The sequence below is a fragment of the Notothenia coriiceps genome, unplaced genomic scaffold, assembly GCF_000735185.1.
Source record: "Notothenia coriiceps isolate Sejong01 unplaced genomic scaffold, NC01 NC01_scaffold00016718, whole genome shotgun sequence".
NCBI classification, from domain to species: domain Eukaryota; kingdom Metazoa; phylum Chordata; class Actinopteri; order Perciformes; family Nototheniidae; genus Notothenia; species Notothenia coriiceps.
In genome coordinates, this window is record NW_011349419.1 from 108,009 (window position 1) to 131,560 (window position 23,552).

Below are 23,552 nucleotides of genomic sequence, written 5' to 3' on the forward strand. Positions count from 1 at the left end.
CAGTAAATAATTGCATCTTCTTCCTATAAGTTTGTTCTTAAAGCATGCTGGGAGCTATAAGCAATCAGCCAAATTCAATTCATAGGGATATCACCAGAAAGTACAGCCATTTATTCTAGCTGTACAGGGATTTATAACTACCCCAAGGTTCAAACATGAACTGCATATTGGATGTCCTTTTATGAAAAAATTGTACATTAGGAAGTGCAACACACTTCAGTATTATATGGGTGAAAAGACTGCAGAACACAATTAAACATTCAAATAGAGCCATAGAGAGTCTGTTAAGAGTATATTTAGCTTGAAAGCCTTTTTGTTTTGATTTTTTTATCTTATTGACTTTTACATATGGTGTAAAAGGGTTATTACCAGAGCACGTAATATGTTTGATTTAGGTTCATAACTGATGCATTATGTTTTGACACACAAACTATGGATGCAGGTCTGTATCTTGAGTTTGCTTGATTTCCTCTTGGCTATGCTTGCCTCTTACTCATTCAGTAGGCACAATGTTTGATTAAGTCAAAAGTGTATTCACTTCTGTAACATCTTGAGTTCTGGTTTGATGAAGATGGAATGGGTATTAGAATATATTTATCACAAGGTTCAGCCTGTAAGGTATAACACAATATTGATACCTTCTGATTTTTGAAATCGTCTGTCTGCCAGTACCGGGCAGCGTTTAAAGCCTGGTGCTTACTGCTCTCTGTTGGTCAGTATGTTGAATTACACTACAAGTGAATGGCAGTCAACTGGGTTCCTATCCCTCAATGCCATTCATCAGTGTGTTCATGCAAACAAATGTGATAATGATGAACTCTCATTGCTCCCATGTGACTCCCCTCACTTAATGTTCGTCAACAATATGCCTCTATCTTGTTTATGTTAGTTTGTGTACTACTTATTCTGTCACATGCTTGCCGTAAATAAGAAATGGGAATAAAGAACACACAGAATCAAAGGAAAAGTATTTTCTTTTTATCTTTTTCGATGGTAGATTTGGATTTGAAAGAATGAAAGGCAGAATAGAGAGCTAAACGATGCAGAGAAAAAAGGGAAACAAAGACAAAAAGTAGAGACAATTAATGTCAAATTATGGGAGCATGCATGGAGCATGCCAAGCACATTAGCTACCAAAGCTGAAAATTAATCATCATCTTGCGGCTGTCAACGGGTAATATTCACATCTGTAATTGGGACAAAGTGATAACCAATGGGGCATTTCAAGTGTGTGTGTTTGCTATGAGAGAGAGCATTTTTATATTCTCTTTACAGTCGAGAGGTTACAGCAGGTGGCATTTGGCACATTGTGGATACGTCTACTTTTTACACCAACTAAATATCACTGCAACAGATTTCAATGCATTAATTAGCACCTTGTTAAGTGCATTGGAGAAAATAAATGTATAAATGAGTGGCATGGTGTTAAATTAAACTGAAAACTGAATCTGGAATCATTTATCCATTTACTTATTAATATCTGTTTTCTTGGTCTTTATATTGTAATTCTATCGAACTGATTACAAATACACAACCCCGTCTGTGGTTATAGCCTACTGTATGTTATGGTAGTAAAGGGTGAGGGTAAACTGATAAGACACACATACCTCCTAATTTCATGCAAGAAATGTCAAATCTGTTCGTGAAAAATCAGTTGTTAAATCAAAGTCATAAAAGTAGGATAATAAATCACTTAATAGCCGGAACGATAGCAGTTTATGATATGAACTCAAACCCCTTTCCTATGGTACGCATGCGCAGCGCGCCATTAAAGGAAACAGTGTGAGAAGTGCATGAAGTGGCTCGGGACCTATGCTCGGGACTTGACACAAAATCTGAGATTTGACTTGATCCGCGCTCCAGTTTTAAGGATGTAAAGCTACAGGTTGCGGACAAGGACTTAATTAAGCATGTTTTTGTAAACAGCTTCCAGAATTGATGAAGATAATCCAGGAATTCTACAGGATCTGCACACCCTACCGCTCGCCCCGTCGGTAACTTGGGACAGAGGCAGGGCTCTGCTGCTAGCTGCTACACCAGCTAAGCTAAGGTAGCGTAAAGTGCTAATGCTAGCTATTTACAAAGCCTTATGTCGTTATTAATTGAGGGAACTTATACCAACCAAGGGTTTCCCAGTAAAACTGTACTTTGACATTACATATCGACCTGTTCGTGCCGCGGCGTCCCTGCTCACCTCCTATTAGCATGCTATATTTGCTACTGTGATATCAACATGAATCGGTGCTAGCTGATATGTTTAGTAGCAGGAAGCTAGTCAAGCTCACATCAAGCTAACCGAATGAACGTCTGTTTCCGGTCAAAAACCGAAAGCGAGCAGTACAAGTGTTTAACTTGTGAAATTCATTTGACAAGAAATATATAAATATGTTGGCCAACATATATTGCACTAAGGTTTGATTAGTATTGCGTTTGAGACGTTTGGAACTTTTTTGTTGTATTCCTACAAACAACACCTACAATAAACTAAAGTACTTAAATGGTTGACTATTAGTACATGCTATGTAAAAGGTGTAGGTATAATACGTTCAAGCTTCAGCCTATACTCGTTAATAAGACGTATTTGGGCATAACATGTCAATTAATTTACTATCACAGACTAAAATGACACTATGTGTATAACTTGTAATAGTTATCTAATGTCATGGGGTTTAGGTTCTTCTCGAGCTCAACAGTTCTTATTAAAAGCACATTTGTGATTGTTGTTTTACATATTGAAAAAAATTGTTGCGTTTTGTTAAAATGTTAGCTTTTATTTTGAAGAGGAGGGTTGTTTACTTCCGGTGAGTTGTGTCCGTATGCAGTAACTTCCCGGGGAGACGGCAGTCAGAGTGGCGCCGCTAGCTTCCTTCAAGAGCCACGCAAAACAACTTAACCCTAACTTATATCCTAGAATGAACAGTTCAGGGGTTTTAATCAAATTAGACACAGGTGCATACAATACTACTTCGTCAGGTGATGAGGTAATTGCTTAGCTAGCATGTTATTATACTGCTAAATATTATGTTAAATAGTTACAGTAGTGTTTTTGATTCATGCCTCTTGCCTGCTCCTCAGATTCAAATATAAATATCATGTTCATCGGTTTTACCTAAAAGCTGAAATGTTAACCAGAATTAATCGATAGGGTGGCAGTAAATTACAGCCTTTATCTAAAAAAATTACAATACATAAAACGCAGGCAATTTACAGCCTGACTTTCTTGGTCAGTTGCAAGTTCCTTAGATACTCCAACTAATACAACAGCAATACAACTTTTCATATTAGGCACATTTTATAATAAACATTTTTTTTATCATAATGAAATCTAACATCGGTGTCACGCTAAACAAATTAACAGCCCAACAAACTACAGCCTCATAAACGACTACAATTTTCAATCAACATACTTCTCAAACAGTTTGATAACAAATTTGCAAATTATCCTTTTTTCAGATTTTGTCCCCTTCCTTCCTGATGCTGGGGGTCTTGTGAGGACACACATCTTCCTCAACTGCAGCTGAATTGCTGTGAAGATAGTCTCTGCTGAGGCTTCCTGATTGAGTGAACCACATATAGATATATTCTTAGAAAGTGCAGTGAGAGAGAGAAGTCAAGATGTCTATCACCAACACACCTACCAGCAATGATGCCTGCCTGAGCATTGTGCACAGCCTGATGTGTCACAGACAGGGTGGTGAGAGCGAGACGTTTGCCAAGCGGGCCATTGAGAGCCTGGTGAAGAAACTGAAGGAGAAAAAGGATGAGCTTGACTCCCTCATCACTGCTATCACCACCAACGGGGCCCATCCCAGCAAGTGTGTGACCATTCAGAGGACTCTCGATGGACGACTGCAGGTAGGAACACACAGTCACCTGGATCATAGATTTAATAAACACAGGGTTATGAATAACATTTATTTTCTACACGTTTGTACATCTGGCCCAGGGCGTAAAGTTTGGTGGGCCAGATGCACTCGACCATTGTGTTTTGAATCTCGTCTGAACAAGCTGCTCTAGTGGAAAACGGGTTGCGTTCATTGACACTGCGTTTGACCTCAGCTGTAAGGGCAGTGAGTATACAAATTATTTAACGCTTTTTTCCTTTATTCTTCCTCTATCTTTTTGATTTTCGTTGTTCCCAGGTGGCAGGACGTAAAGGGTTCCCTCATGTAATCTACGCGCGGCTGTGGCGGTGGCCTGACCTGCATAAGAATGAACTGAAGCACGTCAAATACTGCCAGTTTGCCTTTGACCTTAAGTGTGACAACGTGTGTGTCAACCCCTATCACTATGAGCGAGTGGTGTCTCCTGGCATAGGTTAGTAATAGGGAAGCTTCCAGTTAGTTGTTTTTTAATTGGTAAAATGTTTATTGGGCTCTTCAGAACCTATTAAAACTAAACAGAACTTCAAAAAAACACTTTCTAAAAGATGTTGTTCTAGCTTACTGATCATTAAAATGTATGTAAAACGATAAAGAAAAGGCTGTTCAATGCAATTTTAATACAGTCTCTCTTAACTGTGACTCTTAAATAAAGAAGAGGACATTAACAAAATAAAAATTTATAATTATTTATTCAAATTGAAAACACAAGTTATTTTGTTCACAACTACTCTCTTTATTTATACATTTACTATTAGATAGTCTATTTGTATTTTTAAGCAAAAGTCAAACAGTTCATCGTTCCCTTTCTATTCATCTTTTTGTAAAACGCTGTGGGGCTGGATCACAGGTGTAAACTGTCCGTCACTAACATGTTCCGCCCTCCGATCCTGTTCCTCGTGCACAGACCTATCAGGACTGACTCTGACCAGTTCTGGCCCCAGCTCCGCTCTGATGGTGAAAGATGAGTACGACTTTGATGGTTCGCAGAGTCTGCCCTCCATCGACGGAGGGCACTCCATCCAGACCATCCAGCACCCCCCCTCCACCAGCCGCCCGGCCCCCTCTGAGCCCTTTGCCACTCCAAACCTTCTCCCCCCTGCTGAGGCCTCCACCTCCGCTTCTTCGTCAGCTTTTCCTGCCATTTCTGCTGGATCAGGAGGTTAGTACAGTTGTTCAATATTCCTTTATGCATCATGATGTCTGCATTTGTTTGTGCAATACAGTATGTGTGTGTGTACTTTGAAAGTTACTGTAAACATTTTACTGTACTCACTCAAAAAATATGTCTTCAGAAATAGAATGGATTAAGTCATTTCAATTTTTAAATCATGAGTAAAAGCCTAGTGTTCTTTGTTTTGTGAATTATTGATTCGGTTCTCTTTATCTGTATCTGACTTCTGTTGTCCTTTTCTCCTCAGGTGCCAGCGCCAACTGGTCGAGGAACAGCAACTTCAACCCCAACACACCCCACCACACAAACGGCCATCTACAGCACCACCCCCCCATGCCACATCCGACACAGTACTGTAAGTACACTGTCACTGCAGCTTCAAGTTCATCTAAAGACCTATAGATTGCATTTACTTCAAAGTGGGTGATCACTGACATTTCTCTCTGTTTCTCTCAGGGCCGTTGCATAATGAGCTCGCCTTTCAGCCTCCTATATCCAACCATCCAGGTGAGAACACAAAATCCAGAAGCGCATGGACCCTGGGCTATTTTTTCTTGGTGTTTTAGAAAACAGTGCGAATCAATTTGACTAACCGCGCATCCATCTTTACAATTTGATTCATAGAGTGATGTCCTTTTTTTCGCTATCATTCTTCATTGCTAAAGCAGTATTGCCCATTTCAACTGTTGCTTCAAGTGGGTGACTACATTAGATATAAAGCTTTGCTGGGTTTGATTGCCTCTGGGTCAACTGTTGATTGTCATTACATCAAATGTACAAGTTACTTTCAAATTATACATATAGTGCTGAAACAATGAAAATAATCGATTCAAAATATCCTTGTTTAATAATGTTTTTTACAAATGTATCAGTCATGACCGAAAGAACGAGATCGCGGATACAAGCGGACGAGATGGGTTTTCTCCGCAGGGTGGCTGGTGTCTCCCTTAGGGATAAGGTGAGAAGTTCGGTCATCCGGGAGGGACTCGGAGTTGAACCGCTCCTCCTTCGCGTCGAAAGGAGCCAGTTGAGGTGGTTCGGGCACCTAGTTAGGATGCCACCTGGGCGCCTCCCTAGGGAGGTGTTCCAGGCACGTCCAGCTGGGAAGAGACCAAGGGGTAGACCTAGGACCAGGTGGAGGGATTATATCTCTTCGCTGGCCTGGGAGCGCCTTGGGATCCCCCAGTCAGAGCTGGTTGATGTGGCCAGGGAAAAGAAAGTTTGGGGCTCTCTGCTGAAACTGCTACCTCCGCGACCCGACCACGGATAAGCGGGAGAAGATGGATGGATGGACAAATGTATCAAATGAAAACGTGGCTTGTTTGTCTTCATTTCTGTACTACGAAAATATACCTTTTTTATAAATAGCTTGACAAGGAAAAATGTTAATTCCTGAAATGAAACCGTTGACATTAGTTTCCTCCCTTCTGTTTCAGCTCCTGACTACTGGTGCTCCATTGCCTATTTTGAGATGGACGTTCAGGTCGGGGAGACGTTTAAGGTCCCCTCTTCTTGCCCCATCGTGACAGTGGACGGCTATGTGGACCCCTCAGGAGGAGACCGCTTCTGCTTGGGTCAGCTCAGCAATGTTCATCGCACTGAGGCCATTGAGAGAGCAAGGTAGCAACCATAATAACTTTCAACAGTGCACGCTTGCTGCTATTGTAGGCCTATAAGGTCTTAAATGTAACTAGATGGGATCTAAAAATGAATGCTCTACTGTTGTGTTCACTTCAAATAATCAAGAGATGTACCACTTAACAAGAACAACCTTGTCTGTTTTTCTGTTTAGACCCAGCATGTTCTGTTCTGTGTTTTGTGTTTCCCTCTGTATAAGCGTCCTTGGGTTTATGAAAGGCACTATATACATTTAGGTTGTTATTTTTACATCAGTCATTTACAAAATAGAGGTTCTGCACCCCGGTTAGGATTGCTCAAGCTGATCATGCTATCCTACCTGCTTCTTAAGATTGATATTTAGGCTTAGATTCAATTCTGCTTCACTTTGCTGTGGTAAGGACATGCTAAATCAAACAAATATGGATGGGAAACACTACGTTTATGCATGATTAAAGCCAGATCAATACATTCATAAACAGAAAAATGTTTAGGATTTATTTCATTCATAGTAACAGAATACACATTGGTATAAATATGGTCTTAAACCCATATTTTAACTTGTTGAAACCTGCAGAAACTCTATAATATAATCTTTAGATGTGTGTTTGATGCAGATATAAATATCCCAAAATAGTAAGGCAAAATGCATTTTCTTAGGTGTATCTTTGGTTGGAGTATGCACTATTGTTCTACCCATTTGACACTTAAAAGCCCTACCACAATGTCATCTGTTAAAAGCTCAGAAGCACATGTTGATCCAAGATAACATCGCCTAATCTTCTTTACATTTGGTTCCTTTTATTTTTTCCTGTTTAGTTAAGAAATAAGCTGAGAATATTCTTGTCAAAAGGATGTATAATAATGTTTCATGACTAGGCCAGCAAGTTGTTTGTATTTGTAATTCTAACATGACAAAGGCATGCAAAGGATTAAAAAAACATAGACAGCAACTTGGTGAAACCAATTTACGTTCTGCATATTTTGCTGATCTAATGTGTCTAGGTGAGAATCGTTGAATGCAGACAATAAATGGCTATGTTTACTATGAAAACTCAATATGGCAATATTATAACTCTGCTTTATTCCCATCCTGTTGTCTCCTCTCTTCCAGGCTTCACATTGGCAAAGGGGTTCAGCTGGAGTGTAAGGGGGAGGGGGATGTGTGGGTGCGATGCCTCAGTGACCACGCAGTGTTTGTTCAGAGTTACTACCTGGACAGAGAGGCCGGCCGAGCCCCTGGAGACGCTGTGCACAAAATATACCCCAGCGCTTACATCAAGGTGAGCACATAGTCACTGGACTGTAGAAGGAGGACATCCCTCAAGGCTGTGTGAAAGATCAAACCGTCTTCGTCATTCTGCTCTGACATTGTTTTTTAAGCTGTTTTCCCCATGCTGCCACAGTCTTCATTTCTGCTGGTAGTAGGTACTTGCTGCTGAAGGACATTTGTTAACGTCTCCTCCCTCCGCCAGGTGTTCGACCTCCGTCAGTGCCACAGACAGATGCAGCAGCAGGCCGCCACGGCTCAGGCCGCCGCTGCAGCTCAGGCAGCCGCTGTGGCTGGAAATATACCTGGCCCTGGATCAGTTGGAGGAATTGCTCCAGCTATTAGTAAGAAACTTTACTCTATATATACCGATGCACATTCACACAGACACCGGGCGCTGTACAATAGCTGCCCACTGCTCCTAGTACTAGGATGGGTTAAATGCAGAGGTCAAATGTCACTGTGTGTGCATCTATGTGTGACAATTAAAGAGGGTTTCCTCCTCCGATTCTATCAGGGGGTGGTAAAGGCAGAGTGGGTGGATGTTAACAAGCAGTGAATGGGAGCTATATACTTGCATATGACGCAAACATAGAAATGCTCAATGAAAAATAGTATTTTACATTTTGATTTACCGTAGTTACATTTAGCTAAAAATGTAGTTGAAAGTTTTGCACATTTTCCAGTGATTTTTCTTCTACGGTGTTGTTGTCACAAGTCTTTTAAATCTTAAAAGATTTTTTCCCTATGTCAGAACATCTTGGCCCAAAACCCAGATACTCAGTTGCCTAAAAATTGGGAATTAATTTTCAATTATTCGATTATAATTTTTTCAACTCAAAATAATAGTTATCACTTGAAATCTTCGGTTAATACAATTCACTTGAATCCTATTTTTAAAATGGAATAAATCGTTTTTTTCACACATAAACTTTATCCCACTCACCTGATCTCTCCTCCAGGTCTCTCGGCAGCAGCTGGTATCGGGGTGGATGACCTGCGGAGGCTGTGTATTCTCAGGATGAGTTTTGTTAAGGGCTGGGGTCCCGACTACCCCCGGCAGAGCATCAAGGAGACCCCCTGCTGGATTGAGATCCACCTGCACAGAGCCCTCCAGTTACTGGACGAGGTTCTGCACACTATGCCTATCGCAGACCCTCAACCTCTGGACTGAGATGCGCCCCCACCCCCGCAGCATCACACTGCAGCATACAGCGGCTACGGAGAGTCGTCCTCAGTGAACCGTGTGGAGAATCCAGTGAAACAGCTGTGACACTGTAGCTGTCCCACATGAACAAAATAAACATTCAGGTGTTTTTGAGGTACCTTTGTGCACTGTGGCCCCTACTTTTTTTTCAGCATTAATGACACTACAATTAGCTAAAGCCATATATTAAATAAAGATATGTTGCTCTTTATTTTTGATATATGGCTTTGATTTGTTATGACTGGAAAGATGAGTAGACAGTTACAAAGCAACACATCATGATGATAGATGACCTGAAGATCCCATGAAACTGGAATGTACAGCGACTACTCAGTCCACAACTACTGACAGACATCAGACTCACTGAAGAATGGAAGAACGCCTGAGGGCTGTACAGCTGCGGGATGAGTGTCTGAGCACCAGGAGAGTGCTGCTGGTTTCCATTGTGTCAGACTGCTTCACACCTGTCATGACAAGCTAGTCTGGTCCACGATCAGCCATCCACGAACATCACACAGAATGAAAGGACAAGCGCCATGCCTCAAGCCGACTCACTCTCTGAACTGAAACGAGGTCAAGTCTAGGGGCTTCTCTGTGATTGGTTATGGGTTTTATGGAGGTCCAATGACAAATCTTTTTTATTTCCTCTTCTCAATTAAACAAGACCCCCACTTTCACAAGACAATATTGTCCTTCAGTGGCGTCATGACATGCAAAGTTAAATGGCAATATATCTGTTTTTACCAACTATCTGTGGAAATGTTATTTCTCCACTCACTCAAATATTGTGATGAGAGGAGGCTCATCAATCATTCGCCGTTGGTAAATCTCCACCCTGGTCTCCTCTCACCTGTTTCAGGTATGGTTACTGTTTTGTTAAGTGCCCTGTTATGCTGCCACAAAGGGTGAGTCTCATGCATCTTCTTTTCTCAATTTCACTCTGAGAGCAGCTAGCTTGCTTTTGTTCAGTAAAAGTGGGGGAGAGGCAGACAGCTGGTCTTAGATGTATGAAGTTTGGTAAAAGCAACAAAGTGTATCGATGTTTTGGCAAACCAAAGTATTCATTACTCAGAAGCAGTCTTGTGTGATCATGGATCACAGAGTGGACGTTAATTTGGAAATTAAATTGAATTTTAAAGGGGATTATGTTTGTTTTCTTTTCAATTGTATCTCTCTTTATCTCCAACCATACCCGACACACTCTCCACACAGTTGAGAAATATTGAACTGAAATATCTTATGACTTGCAGCCCGCCTACTTGATCAAGGTCTTGTGTATAGTTTAGTGACACAAATACAAGACAATTTCACAGCAATATTGACTTTTTTTTGGGTTCTATTTTTGTTACTTTATTAACTGATTTGTATTGTAATTTTAGCACTTTAATTTTTTCAAGTTTTTAATTCAATAACCCTAATTTGAGTTGGTTGTCCTGCAATGTGGAAAAGGGAGTGAATAGAGTGGTTTATATTTGATGTAGGATTGTGAAAAGACGCATCTTTGTGTACATTAGTATTAAAAACATGTAACACTAAGTCACATTTTTAAAGACTGTTTTTGCCCTTTCACTCTTACACACATTTGTAGTTTGGAGTTGCATTTAATTTTTTGGATTTGCAGTTTTCTTTCTTTTTTAATCCATAAATATATTTGTTTTTGAAAAATATGTCAATGTCTGTATGATTTTAATGGCAAATAGACACTTTTATATCTAACCCTTTTTTAAATGGAGTACTTCACTTGCCCTGCATTAAAAAGGGAAACTGGAGTGCTGCTGGTTTATGACAAAAGCATTTAAGGCAAACCGAGGGAAGCTACATAGTCATAACTAAGGGGAAATATCCAAATTTAAGAACATAAACTCAAATTGCTGGAACCTAAGCTCCTAAGGAACTCTGAGGCATAATTTGTTTAAATACAATAACTCCATCTAAAATTAGTAGACACATTTTTCTCACAGGTGTGAAGCTAAATTGACACACATAAATAGATATGAAGTAAAGTCCCATCTCATCTGCCCGTGCATCTTTTGTTTTCTTTGGCTTTTTTTCACAGCAAATCGCCCTACAGTAAATCCTGTCTGAACATATGTATCTGACAAGACATTTAAAACATGTATTTGTGTATTTTTCCCTTTGAGCAATGCTGTCTTTGTGCGTTACAGATAAGATGGAAAAAGACACTGCATACTCAGCCGTGGTTTCTTTCCTTTTACTCATCTTTGATAATTCACTATCATTTGAAAAGCATTGTTTTTTTTCAAACAGAACGAATAAGAGTCAGGTTTTTGGATTTATTACCATAATTATGCAACTGATTATTCAGGAAACAGGATATTTTAAGATTATGTTACTGAAAGAAGTGATGCTGAATTATGTCTGGAGAAATAATGTTATGTTTGGTCGTGCTTTAACGGTGGGGTAGGTAATTCACTTCAGAAACCCTTTTTGTTATATGGAATGCTCTTAACATCCCGATAGCAATGAATACATTAAATGCTTTGACAATAAATACATTTTTTTTTTAAATCATCTGTGGAAGCCGTAGTGCTTTAAAAAGCACGACCAATCATTTTAGCCGGCCCGGTGGACAGATGTTTTTATATTACTTGCAGTTATTATAGGAGCCTAAAGACACGGCTCAAAGGAGTTGATGTTGACTACTATGACAGATTGAAGATATACATTTTACCTGTACTTCTTATGTGAGAGTCTTTAATTAAACATGGCCGGATATTCTCTAAATGTTGACCTGTTTATTTTCTATAAAAACACAACATGAAATAAGAAGACATACCCAACATGAAGAGGTTACAGTATTACGTTTTTTTCAAAGATAGATTTTCCTCTTGGGAGCAGGTGGCTCAATTAAACACATCGCACCATTTAATATAATGTTTTATTTTCAAAGAACTGCAACCCACACGTGTTTTCAGTTTTTGCCCAGGTTGAATTTTGTTGGGATTTATGTAGGTCAGTGTACCAAAATACATCTTGGTATGTCATAGCATGAAAAGCACAGCTGTATTAAATGAAATGAAAAGTGCACTCAGTGGAGAGCAGTCCTCCGCCAGGTGTTGTATCTCCATAGTTGTTGACAGTCAAGACAGAAAAATGTAAATAAAAAAGGATTTATTTATCTCAGCGTGAAGTTAGTTTTTGGTTGTTATATTTGACAGACTTTCACTCCATCCAAGAGTTTTCCATTATAAACCTGCTTGAGTATAATGGAAGCCATTGAAACAAAATGTAGACTTTTCAATTAAAAACAACTATAGTCAAAAAATATATTCATACAAAATATAGGTATTACTTTTTAACTTAAGGGGTGTGTGGTCTTTGTTTAGGGTAGTAACACTATCTGGTATTGATTTGGACTCACTGGGTCACATGACATGGAATCTCTTGAACAAAAACTGAAATTATTTATTACATATTTTTTGTTTAATCAATTTATGACTCATTCTGAATAAAATTCAAGTTGTACATTTTAGTTGTTCACCAATTATGGGCACGTTGGCCCAATGCTATTGAAAATATTGTTATTACAATGGTAGTTTATTGATTGACCCCAAGTGAAATCCTGGGGTTTTGCCATCCATTATTCAAATGATGTGGTGTTTAAACACCGTCACAAACCTGAGAAGAGGTCTCGTCGTCAGGCAACAGATTAACGTCTCCTGTATGGGTGGCTACTCACCAGTCCATCATTTCTTTGATCAAATGCTTTTCTGCTGTAAATGAGGTTCAGAATCCCCCTAATTCAATACCACATTGACTTAAGAACAACTTAAAGGTCCCCTATTATACTGTTTTTCATAAATATATTATAGGTCTCAGATATACAAAACATGTCTCTGAAGTGTTCGGCTCCAAATAGACATTTTATTTTGGTTGGAACTGATCAAAACTAGAACCAGGGGCCTGCTTATCAAAAGGGGTTTGCAAGAACAATTTACAAGCAGATAGAAATTATGAAAAGTAAATGTTTATTATTAGGGAAACCTGTCAAAATCAGGTAACAAAGGTGGTGAAATATTCCCCATGTTCATCAAAAGTCTCTGTCAGAATGCAAAACACATTAAAAAAACATTTGACTTAATGAATCACACCAGTCAGACACTTCTTAAAATGAAACCGTCTTTATTAAGTAACTTTAATATCAGAAAAATAAAACTCTTAAATTCTCTTTACAGCAAATATATAATATCAGTGCTTTGGCCGCAATAACTTAAAAGGCCGTTATAAAATATAGTCTGCTTTTAAACTCCTGACTTAATTTGAAGAATTTATATGCCATAAGACTCCTCCGACATATACATAACAAAAGTGTAGTAAAATTAGCAAATACTTTGAACTGTTGGTACAGCTTAACAATATATGTATTTATATATAGATAAACTAAGATAAATTTTACAGTATACCGTTCTTAATTTGGTGGCGTACAGACATGACCGGCAGCTTGAATCCTTGGCCTTTTTACAGTTGCAGTGTTACGTTTTACATTGGCTGTACATGTATATGAACACATGCTCGTGATGCACATTCCATTCTCCACTAAACGGTAGCTATCAATACGATTATCATCAATACTGTAAACTAATAACTAGACTACAAGCAGATAGCATTGACACCCTTCTGCAACATTTCTGGGTTTCCAACTCTTCATTCAATTGATCACTCAGAAAAGTAAAAAAAAAATTAAAATCTTATTGTAAACATTTTAATATAGATATATTTGTGTATATATATGAAATGTAACAAAATAAAAATAAGTTCTGTATATTCATCAGTCATTAACAGTAATATCATATAATACATACACAAAAATGTCAATAAACTGAGGGCTAACAGTGTATTGCATTCCCTCCGAGAGAGAAAGAGAGATCCACCCTTCGTAGAGCTGAGAGAAATAAAATAAAAAGGGACGGCGAGAAGACCCAAGGGGCAAAAGCAGATGGGTTTTTTGCACTTTTGGGACTCCTTCGGTTCCATTTCCTTGAGAAAGCTCATTCACCCATGAAAGATGATATTTAAGAAACGGAAGTATAGAATAACTCACAAATACCGTTTACAGTTGGAATGCTAGACGGACTGCGGTCCAATGTCCAAAAAGTAAAGCAACAGTATTGACCTCCTGTAGTGTCAGTCCCAGATTAAATCATTCCAGCTGGCTCTCCTTCCAAATGTCCCTCAACTCATTTCATCCTGTAAAACTAAGTCTAGAGACACTGGCGTTTAAAGTTAAGATTTGAGATGATTTCCACCTATTTGTACCTTTTTCCATCGCTTTTCAGGAGGAGGAAAAGACAGATGCACATTGAAAGGGGGTGCACAAAGATCTTGTCAAAAGTGTGATAAAATATGAGGAAGGCTGTGCTAACTAGGGCACAAGAGCAACAGCAATTGAGCTGATGAGACAGGTGAAGCATCTCGTCAATGCATTAGAGCTGGTAATGAAAGTTAACGCTGACTGAAAAGTAGAAACTGGTCAAATCAGAAGGGAAAAGTCTGTCTACAGGTTTACGCCCAATATAGTTCAGTTTATCTCCTTGGGTAGTTTACTGATATGATTTTTGCATAGGCCTGGTAGACGAGACATTGATGGCTGCTGTCTCAATTTTTCATCCTAATATAATTATTTGCCTTCTGCTAACCAACCAGGACACAACATGGCTGTGAGGAGCAGGGTAAGTGAATTGTCAAAAAAAAGTAACTGTAATACAGGGAGGAGGAATGTTTCCAAAAAGGGACAAGCTGTGCATATATCTCTGGCAGAAAATCAGCACATGGTTTCTCCAAACAACGATATCATTGAGATATAAACAAAAAACAATGAGTGGAAATGTAATTAAAATAAATGGGAGTGTTTGGTGATAGCAAATAGATGGTAAATATTTGGGAAAGGCTCACTAAAAATGGGAAGCAAAAAAAAAAAAACATCCTTGTTAGATAACCTTTGATCAACAGAGAGGCATTTAAGAGTTTAAACTTTGAAGAATACATTAAGACCTCTGTTAGCGTGATCTGAATTGGTAGATAGTGTTGTCAGTTAGTTACAAGCTTTCCAAAAAGGCCACAAGTTTGTTTTAAGACAAACAACACTGCGTCCACTCGGCACTTTTTGTTCAAATTTTGTTTTTTCAAACATACTTTTTGTTTACTCAAAATGGAATTAGGCACAAGTTTACCGTAAACAGTTTTTTAAAAGGTAGAAACGGAAAGCAACGTAACATCCTGGTACTCAACAAAGGGAAGTTAACCACTTGTTGGTTCTAGTCTGGGAGAGAAGGAAGCCTGAGGCAACAAGAGGTTACCCCTGGAGTGTGAACCATTTACAGTTGTGGGTTTGACCCACTTGGTTTAAAACCCCTTTGTGGGTATGTCTACGTGCTGCGTCACTATGCTTTTGATACAAGCAACTCAAAAACTTCCACTGGAGCCTGTAAACATCATATTCTGTTTAAATATAACAGACACACTTTGCTCGATATTTACACACATTTTCAATGGTAGTGTGGCATTTTCCAGGATAATGTGTATATTTTATCCAGTTTACTGCAGTAGGCATTCAAATTCTGTGGTAACCAGGAGAATACTATTAGTTTAATCATATTAATATATGGGGCTGATATGTAAACATGCTCGCTTCTGTTTTCCTTGGAGCGAGCACAATAATTGGGAGGCAAAGGGGCTTGGCTCTACTTCAGATAAAAACAATTTGTAGCAGCGAATAAAAAAAATAAAACAATGGCGAAAAACTTTTGAGATGTTGACAAAATTAACCTTGACCTGAAAGCATTATGTTTCTAATATAATTCAAAATACATTTTAAAAATTGATAAAAAATATAGGTAGGCAGAAATGCTTCAGGGAGGAGAACATTTAAATCAAAAATCATGATGAGCAAAATATATATATATATATCCCACCCCACCCAATGCTACACAGAGGGTTTCCAACCCTCCCATTGATCAATCAATCAATCATGGAAGAAGACTTCACAACAGCAGGCACATGTACGGGCTGAAAACCCTAACCCATGCCCTAAATATACATCATTCCTTATTCACCTATTCTTCCTCACCTTTGTCAACCGAACACCAGCTTGGACAAATGTGAGGATATACCTAAACAATGAATTTCCCTACACTTTACAATTTGGAAGTGTTGGGGAGGCTGATCCCTCATCAGCCGTCAATAAATGGATTAAAATCAAATGTTGCGCAGCTGAATGGCCTGTGTGACCGGGGACATGCACACAGGGCAAACAGCGTCTGGACTCTGGCATATATGGGTGGCACAATCTAAACAGAAGAGGTTATGGCCACAGGGAACCAGGGCAGCGATCACCTGGTTATCCATGCAATGCATGCATATTTCCTGTCCCCTCCCTGCTGGTCCAACCCCCGGGCGGTGGGAGAGGGAGGATTCAGGAGGGGAGGAAGAGGAGGCTGTGCTTTCACTGGAAGAGGAGAAGGCCGAGCTGTAAGAGGGGAACCTCTGGACATCATGGGCCCCGGTCGAGACAAAGGGCCCTCGGAGAACTCTCCTGGCCTGAGGGTGCTCCAAGGCTTCTGTTGGAGAGAGCCGGGGCGTTCCTGGCAGACTGTTCTGGAGAAAATGATCAAAACAGGCATTGGATTACATGAGCCTTACACAAGTAATTATATTTAAAAAATCTGTTTCTGATTTAAAAACAGTTTCTTTAATTACTTCATCATTATTATTGACACTGAGTTTCCTGTTCTCTTATTGTCACTTTAGACGTCCTTGTTCTTTTCACAATATGGGCAATGGTTAGAAGTACAGGACAATAGACAACTGCCGTAAGCCAAATGTCTTTGTTAAACTTGAAAGGTTGGGAGTAAGACAAACTTAAAGTGGACCTATCAAAGGAGGGGGGGCGAGGCATGAGCGTCATGTTACCATGTTGTTACCATGCCACGGCAACCTCTCATTCCCCTGATAGGTGGAGAGTTGCCCATATAGGCGGAGCTCCCAGTTTCTGATGTCAGAACAATTTCAAATCTGTATAAGTCTGTATCAGATCTGTTGCAGCCCCGTTTTTAGAGATTTGGGTATGGAGGAAAAGAGAGAGGGTTGTGTTTTCTGACACTTGGTGAGTTCCCTGACACACCGGGGACACATATTCATGTATAAAAGATGTACAAAAGTGCATTTTGCATGATAGGTCCCCTTTAAATAGTGGGATGGTCATAAGGGAGCCATAAACTGTGTGCACCTGCTGAATTTCACCTACCTGAGAGTGACGAGCATCGAAGGCCTGTGGGGGCTGGTGGTCCACATAAGCGCTCCAGATCGGTGGCTGTGCAGCAGGGTGCAATGCTTGGGCAGTGGAGATGGTTAACGGATCGAAGCCGGAGGAAGATCCTGCACCTCTTAGGCTGACCAGCTCCTCGGGAAGAACGCTGTCGCCAAACCAGAAATTTGCACTGCCACCATTACTGTTGTTGTTGTTGTTAGCATTGGCATTAAACTGACAAGTCGGGCTCAGATCTGCCATTCGGTTACCATTACTGGTGGCGTAGACAGAGTCAGCCGAGCTGGAGCCGCTGCCCAGGGAACTGGAGCTGTCGTTGCGGTAGGTGGAAGACATCCTGATACGCTGTGATATTGCTATTGATTCGCTGAGTACCGTTGAGACTCATTGGCACAGGCTGCCGCCACCATTTTGGGATGATGCCCCTGCACGAAGCCATCCGGCCTCCCCCAGCGCTGCTGCTGCAGCATGCTCAAAGCTGACATCTGTCCCATTGTACTGAAAGTCATTGTTGTCAACTCCAGGAGCCTCAATACTTCCACAGGATCCTGTACGTATGGCGATGTGCGCCTCTATCTCATCCTTCGCACGATCCACGTTCTCCGGCATCCCGGTGACCTCGAACACCGGCTCCTTGTCCCGACTTGGCGTCACAATGTACGTGTGAGTCTGTTGCTGAATACGTTTGATGGTTGCCCCTGAAAGATATGAGCAGACCAAGAACCTTATAATATAACACTTGTCAGTAAACTAACTTTAAGTTATTACTCTGGTCACATGGCAAGATGAATGGCAAGCGCATAATCACATAAAGTTTGACGCATGATACTGTATTCATGACCAATTCTGAGAAATATACATCCAAGGATAAAAAAATGGAACATTGATGTAGAGAATCAAATTGTTTGGCGTCGGGATGAAAACAAGTATAAATAGGGCTGAGAACATTAGCTAAAGAACAGATCTCTGTGTACTTCATTGTTGACGCCTCTTAACTTGGCCGAACCAGGGTTCGTGGAGTTGACAAAGTCCAGGAATAGCTATACTAAAGACTGCCCAGTCACATTTACTGCATCATTCATATTTTCAGTAAATACACTTGTTTTTTTCTAACAATAGCTGGCATTGAAAAATGAGGAAACCCGGCTCTGCAATAATTATAGCACCTGGTGACTCAGCTGGCTAACAAGACATGTTTCAGTTAGGTTTAGGAAACTTTTCAAATGTCATTCCTATATATCTTAAAGGAGACATGTCATGGCCTTTTCCACTTATCATAATTCCATAGTTTAGGTCGACTAGAATAGATTTAGATTGTGCAATTTTCCAAACTCACGTTGGTTTCTCATACAGATTCTCTGTAAACTACGTGTATTCACTGAATTTCACTCTCTGCCTTTAACGGCTTGTTGTAGATCCAATAGCTCCAGCCCCCACCCTTCCTGTGAGCACAGTGTGCTCCGATTGGTCGGGACGTTGTGAATCGCGCTGAGCTCCGTGGAGGTGTTGTTTTCTTGTTTAGCGATACACAGCCAAACACAGCCAAACTCACCCTGAGCACACACAAAGTCACAGCCGAAGTAAAAACAATAAGTGTGGCTTGATATTGAGTAAGAAAAAGGTTTAAAACCGCTGTGAAAATGGGTCTGCAGAGAGAATTTCACCACGATCCCAACTGTCTGTTATCAGCCTGCAGCCAGGGAGGAGAAATCAGCAGAGGTGTGTGTGCGTGTGCGTGTGCATGTGTGTGGTTGGGGGGGAAAGTCCGTGGATTGGTCAATTTGGACCAATCAGCGGGGACTTAACGTAACGGCTCCACGGATTGGTCTATTTTGTTCCGGGTAAGGCTTGACATCATGCCGTACCCGGAAGAATCAAATAGACAATGACGTATCTCCAACGAGGCGTTTTGTGGAGGTATTTTCTGTGTTAGAGTTTTACTCGCTACAGCGTGTACTTTGAGGGTTTTGACTCTGCAGACCGTTTACATGCATAAAAACCTTCATAACACACAAGGCGACGGGTAATAACCGGAAAAGCATGACACGTCTCCTTTAAAGGGATAACCAGAGAGAGCATTGACAAATATCCCACTGTGAAGGTTCAAGTAACTGACACCTTTCTCGATGATTGTAAACATCAAATATTGAAAGGAATATTTTTCATTATCGTCACATTTTTATTTCAAATTTGTTTTCATTATGACCCGTTGCCTCACCCTCTCCAGTCTACTGGCACATGGTTGAGAACTACTGCACTTCAATTTACAAATCAACCCCAGGAGTTTCTGACACTGTCAACAGGGAAAGGGGTTGAAGACTTTCCCAGAGCAAAATGTAGCCATCTTTAGTAAAGTTGAGCATATTAAAACTTACAGGATCTGTAAGCAAACTTAAAAAAATCAGACAGTCCACAACTTTGTTTAAATGCTCAGAGATAACAAGTGTTTTTGTACAACAGTTGTATGATACACAAGAATGTGTAATTTATTTAAAAAGCAGCACTATCTCCATATGAAAATATAAATATAAACTGAACCACCTTCTGGGAGACAATGCTTATCTTAATAATGGATAGTTTCAAAGACTCACCTTTGGGACCCACGACCAGCCCTACAACCCGATATGGTACTCGCACCTGTAGAATTAAAATGACACTGGGTAACTTAGACTACTATGAATCAAACACACAGAGAGCCTCCTATATAAAAACAAATGTGGGAAACATGGATGGTACGATACATAACAAGTAATGTAACTCACTGCATAGGAATGGGAATCTTTAACACAGAACAATGCTATGATTCATGATCACATGTTTTCTGACCTGAATGGTTGTCTGTCCAGGTAGAGAGGGGGTCCCTGTACCCGTCGCAGCAGACAGAGGGCCTGTCTTGTTTCGAGAGGCTCTGATGAGGGAGAAGTGCTCAGCTGCAGAGAGGATCTCCCTCTTAGCCATGCCCACGTCTTCTTTGCGCCCCGTCACAACAAAGACAGGCTGCTCTCCCCTCACCGGTGTCTTAATGTAGGTGTTGGTCTTGGCTCGAAGTGCCTTAATCTTACAGCCTGTAATGAACAAGGGAGACAAGGAAAGAAACAGAGTACTGTTGGATCATTCATTGCTGATTCACGTTTGAAATGTACCACACACACACTGCATTAAGTCAACATATTAAACTTTGATGATTACCTAATTAAAGGTTATGCCATATGCAATTTCCCTTTCCAGTCACTAATGCCATTTCAAAGTTGCATAGCATATACATTAAATATTCCTTTCAGCTGTGGTTGAGTAGTCCAGCATTATTACCAGAGCCATTTCCTGTTGTTGTCAACACTGCAGTCTGTGCACCCTCCCCCAACAAAGACGACATAATAACACTCTCTCAACCCTACTATTGAGCTATGTAAAGTTTATGTAAAAGACCAGATAAAGGCGTTCGATATCTAGGAAAGGGGCAGCGTTTAGTTGAAGTGAGGAGTATTGGTTATGTCACAGAGCTAACTATAACCTACAGCTGATGTGGCAAAGCAATGACGACCTACACACCGCTCTTCATGTTCTCCTCCGAGACAAAGCAAAGCCTCGTTTAGCTCGGCAAGGCACGGCTGGGGACATGTTCGTTGTTCACTGTCCGTAAAGAACAGACAAAACGTCCAAAATACAGACGAGCTGTCAGAGCGAGAAGACACCTGCTAGCTTATAAAACTTGTATTGTAAACTTTTGCTGAGGGTGTTGGGCGAGTGTGATGTTGACCCAGTTAGGAGGAGTGCTAAGCTAGCTGAGCTAAGTGTTGCTGAAAAAGACATGGTTTAATAATATGTCTTATTTATGACTATACAATACTCAACACAAATGTTAGATGTCCCACATAATAATGTAGCTTGAAAAAATGTTAGGTACTATTTATCATAAACAGCTTGCAACAATACTCGTCAAAGCTGGTGACAACAATAAGTTTATAGCTAACGGTAGCGTGTTGACTAACGTTATATTCTTACTTGCAACAAATTAAAGTACAATTTAGCTAAATGTTTGATTGTAACTTTGGGTTTACTTAATATTGCAACATTCTTTTGAAATCACAATTTATTACATTTAACATCCTGTTGTATATCTTATTTCGCTTGATTTACTACTGCATGAACTATCTTCCTACCAAGTTTGGACCAAACTGCCATTAGCAACTTAGCTTTGAAAAGGATTTGACCAAAACCCTCCGAAACACAACAAAGACTCACCCTGTCTGCCCACAATCTCCGCGACGTGCTCGGAGCTGGGCACCGACACACACTCGGTTGTGTTGACGCTCTTTCGCCGAGCCAAGAGCGAAGACTCGGCCTCGTAGCCCGACTCCCCGTACATGCCGGGCGGTAGTATCGCCATGCTGCCAGCCAGTGGTAAGGCGTCGCCGCCGAGCCCGATATCATCTCCCTCTCCGTTGTACAACAAGACCGTCTCGACGTGCGGAGGCTCCATCCCCGAAGGCATCACTGAGCCTCCTGGCCCCGATGGGAGGTGTTGCTGGCGGTGGGCCTGCGCTAGCAACAAGGAGTCGGCTCCAACTTCTAGCTCATCGTCCTCGGGCGCTATGTTCACTTCTTCTCCCGAAGGCGGCCGATGCACGGGCTTCAAGTCTAGGACCGTACCGAGAAGGTTAAAATGAGAAACAGGGGGAAGCTGGTGGAGGTGGTGGTGATAGTGGAGGCTCTCGTCTAATTGTTCGGGGTTCTGGCTCTGGGTGCCGTGGTGCTCCTCAAGGCCCATACCGGCGAAAGCGTGCACTAGAGGCGGTGGGACCTCGGACTCTCCCTCGTCGGCCTCCAGCAAAGATGTGCTACTCGGCATTATGCAAAGCTTTTATAATACTGTCTTTAGACGGAAAACGATACAAATAATTAATCTAATTGTTTTTGGTTCAGAAAAAAATAAAAAGCGACCCGCGCCTGTTGGTTGAAATGTGTGGCTTTTGTTTTGTCTTTCCAGCTCTCCATGCAGCCCTCCTTACACTGTAATCTCGTAAAGCTGGTTCACGCGATACTTGGTTTTGGGGTCAGGCCAGGCGTGTATTCACAACTATCAGAAAGACGCACTCGCCGCACATCTTGCAGTGGTTCTGACTTCTGTCATGAATGATTCATTATACTATATTTGCCAATGGGCTACACATCCCGAGGTATCGGGAGAATAATTCCGTAAGGCCGCTTCATAGTCGACACAATTATTGTGGCATTAATATACCCTTTTTTTGGTGAGATCTAGAGAAAAAAAAAGGTAGGGATAAGTAACATGTTATTAGAAGGCTTAGATTGAGGGCAAGGACAGTATGTTACCTAATAAAGATGCAACCAATATGTGTTGAACATCAATGGTCTGACCCTAGCCACCATGTATGTTTTCGCAGGTAAGATGCCAATTAGGCTTTTCCTCAAATTGCAACAAGATGTTGGTTTGATAAAAACTAGTAGGGCCACGACTTTTTGTAGGGCAAACTATTCCCTAACTTTGAAAGAAAAGTAACTTGAATACAACTGTGATCTTCAAGTACATTCATTTAGATATTGGACATGATTTCAATTAACTGGTTGTCCAGCTTAACAACAAGCTAGAGAAGTCTGACATCACCACTCCACTGCTATCTGCTGTCCACAATAACCAAGTCAATCACTCTAACGGTTAATGTAACTGCAGTGCACCACACACTTCCCGTGGCTAATATCATCAGTATCTTCGACATCCAAGAAAACCCATGTTATTGTACACTGACTCTAATGCATGGACAGTCACTCTTAGGTTAGGGACTCGCCAACAATATACAAACGTACATCCATGAATAGCTCAAATACAAGTGCATAAAAAACAACAACAATTCATTAAATGAATAGTACCTGACGGTCTCTTCTGACATTTATTGGTGATATTGCAGTGGACATTGTTGAAAGTGTTTTCACATTTTATAGAGAAATCACATGAATACAAAACAACCCTCTGAGAGCAGAACCGCTTACATAATCTTGGTCAATGCCAATAAATGGTTTCATCACTAAAGGCTACATCAAACTCTATTTTTTATTCTGGACTTCTATGGGCGGATTTTGCTGTAGTGGATTTTGGTGAT

At 40.6% G+C, this 23,552-nt stretch overlaps 2 protein-coding genes across 3 annotated transcripts; one reads left to right on the top strand and one right to left on the bottom strand.

Annotated features, from left to right (window-relative positions):
• The first annotated feature begins 1,780 nt into the window (after positions 1–1,780).
• Positions 1,781–9,666, top strand: LOC104949724 (mothers against decapentaplegic homolog 4). Its single transcript, XM_010776127.1, has 10 exons — positions 1,781–2,050; positions 3,454–3,855; positions 4,143–4,317; positions 4,789–5,043; positions 5,303–5,410; positions 5,512–5,562; positions 6,492–6,675; positions 7,787–7,955; positions 8,148–8,286; positions 8,905–9,666. The coding sequence occupies exons 2-10, from the start codon at positions 3,616–3,618 to the stop codon at positions 9,114–9,116; spliced, it is 1,533 nt and encodes a 510-aa protein (XP_010774429.1). The 5' UTR covers positions 1,781–2,050; positions 3,454–3,615; the 3' UTR covers positions 9,117–9,666.
• Positions 9,667–13,271: 3,605 nt separating this feature from the next.
• Positions 13,272–22,443, bottom strand: LOC104949725 (RNA-binding E3 ubiquitin-protein ligase MEX3C-like). Of its 2 annotated transcripts, none has more exons than XM_010776131.1 (5): positions 21,676–22,443; positions 20,260–20,498; positions 20,025–20,070; positions 17,413–18,131; positions 13,272–16,758 (listed from the first exon to the last, which is right to left on the bottom strand). In XM_010776131.1, the coding sequence occupies exons 1-4, from the start codon at positions 22,280–22,282 to the stop codon at positions 17,818–17,820; spliced, it is 1,206 nt and encodes a 401-aa protein (XP_010774433.1). In that variant the 5' UTR covers positions 22,283–22,443; the 3' UTR covers positions 13,272–16,758; positions 17,413–17,817. The 2 variants fall into 2 exon arrangements, with proteins under 2 accessions (XP_010774433.1, XP_010774430.1); XM_010776128.1 differs by having other exon boundaries at positions 13,272–16,763.
• Positions 22,444–23,552: the final 1,109 nt, after the last annotated feature.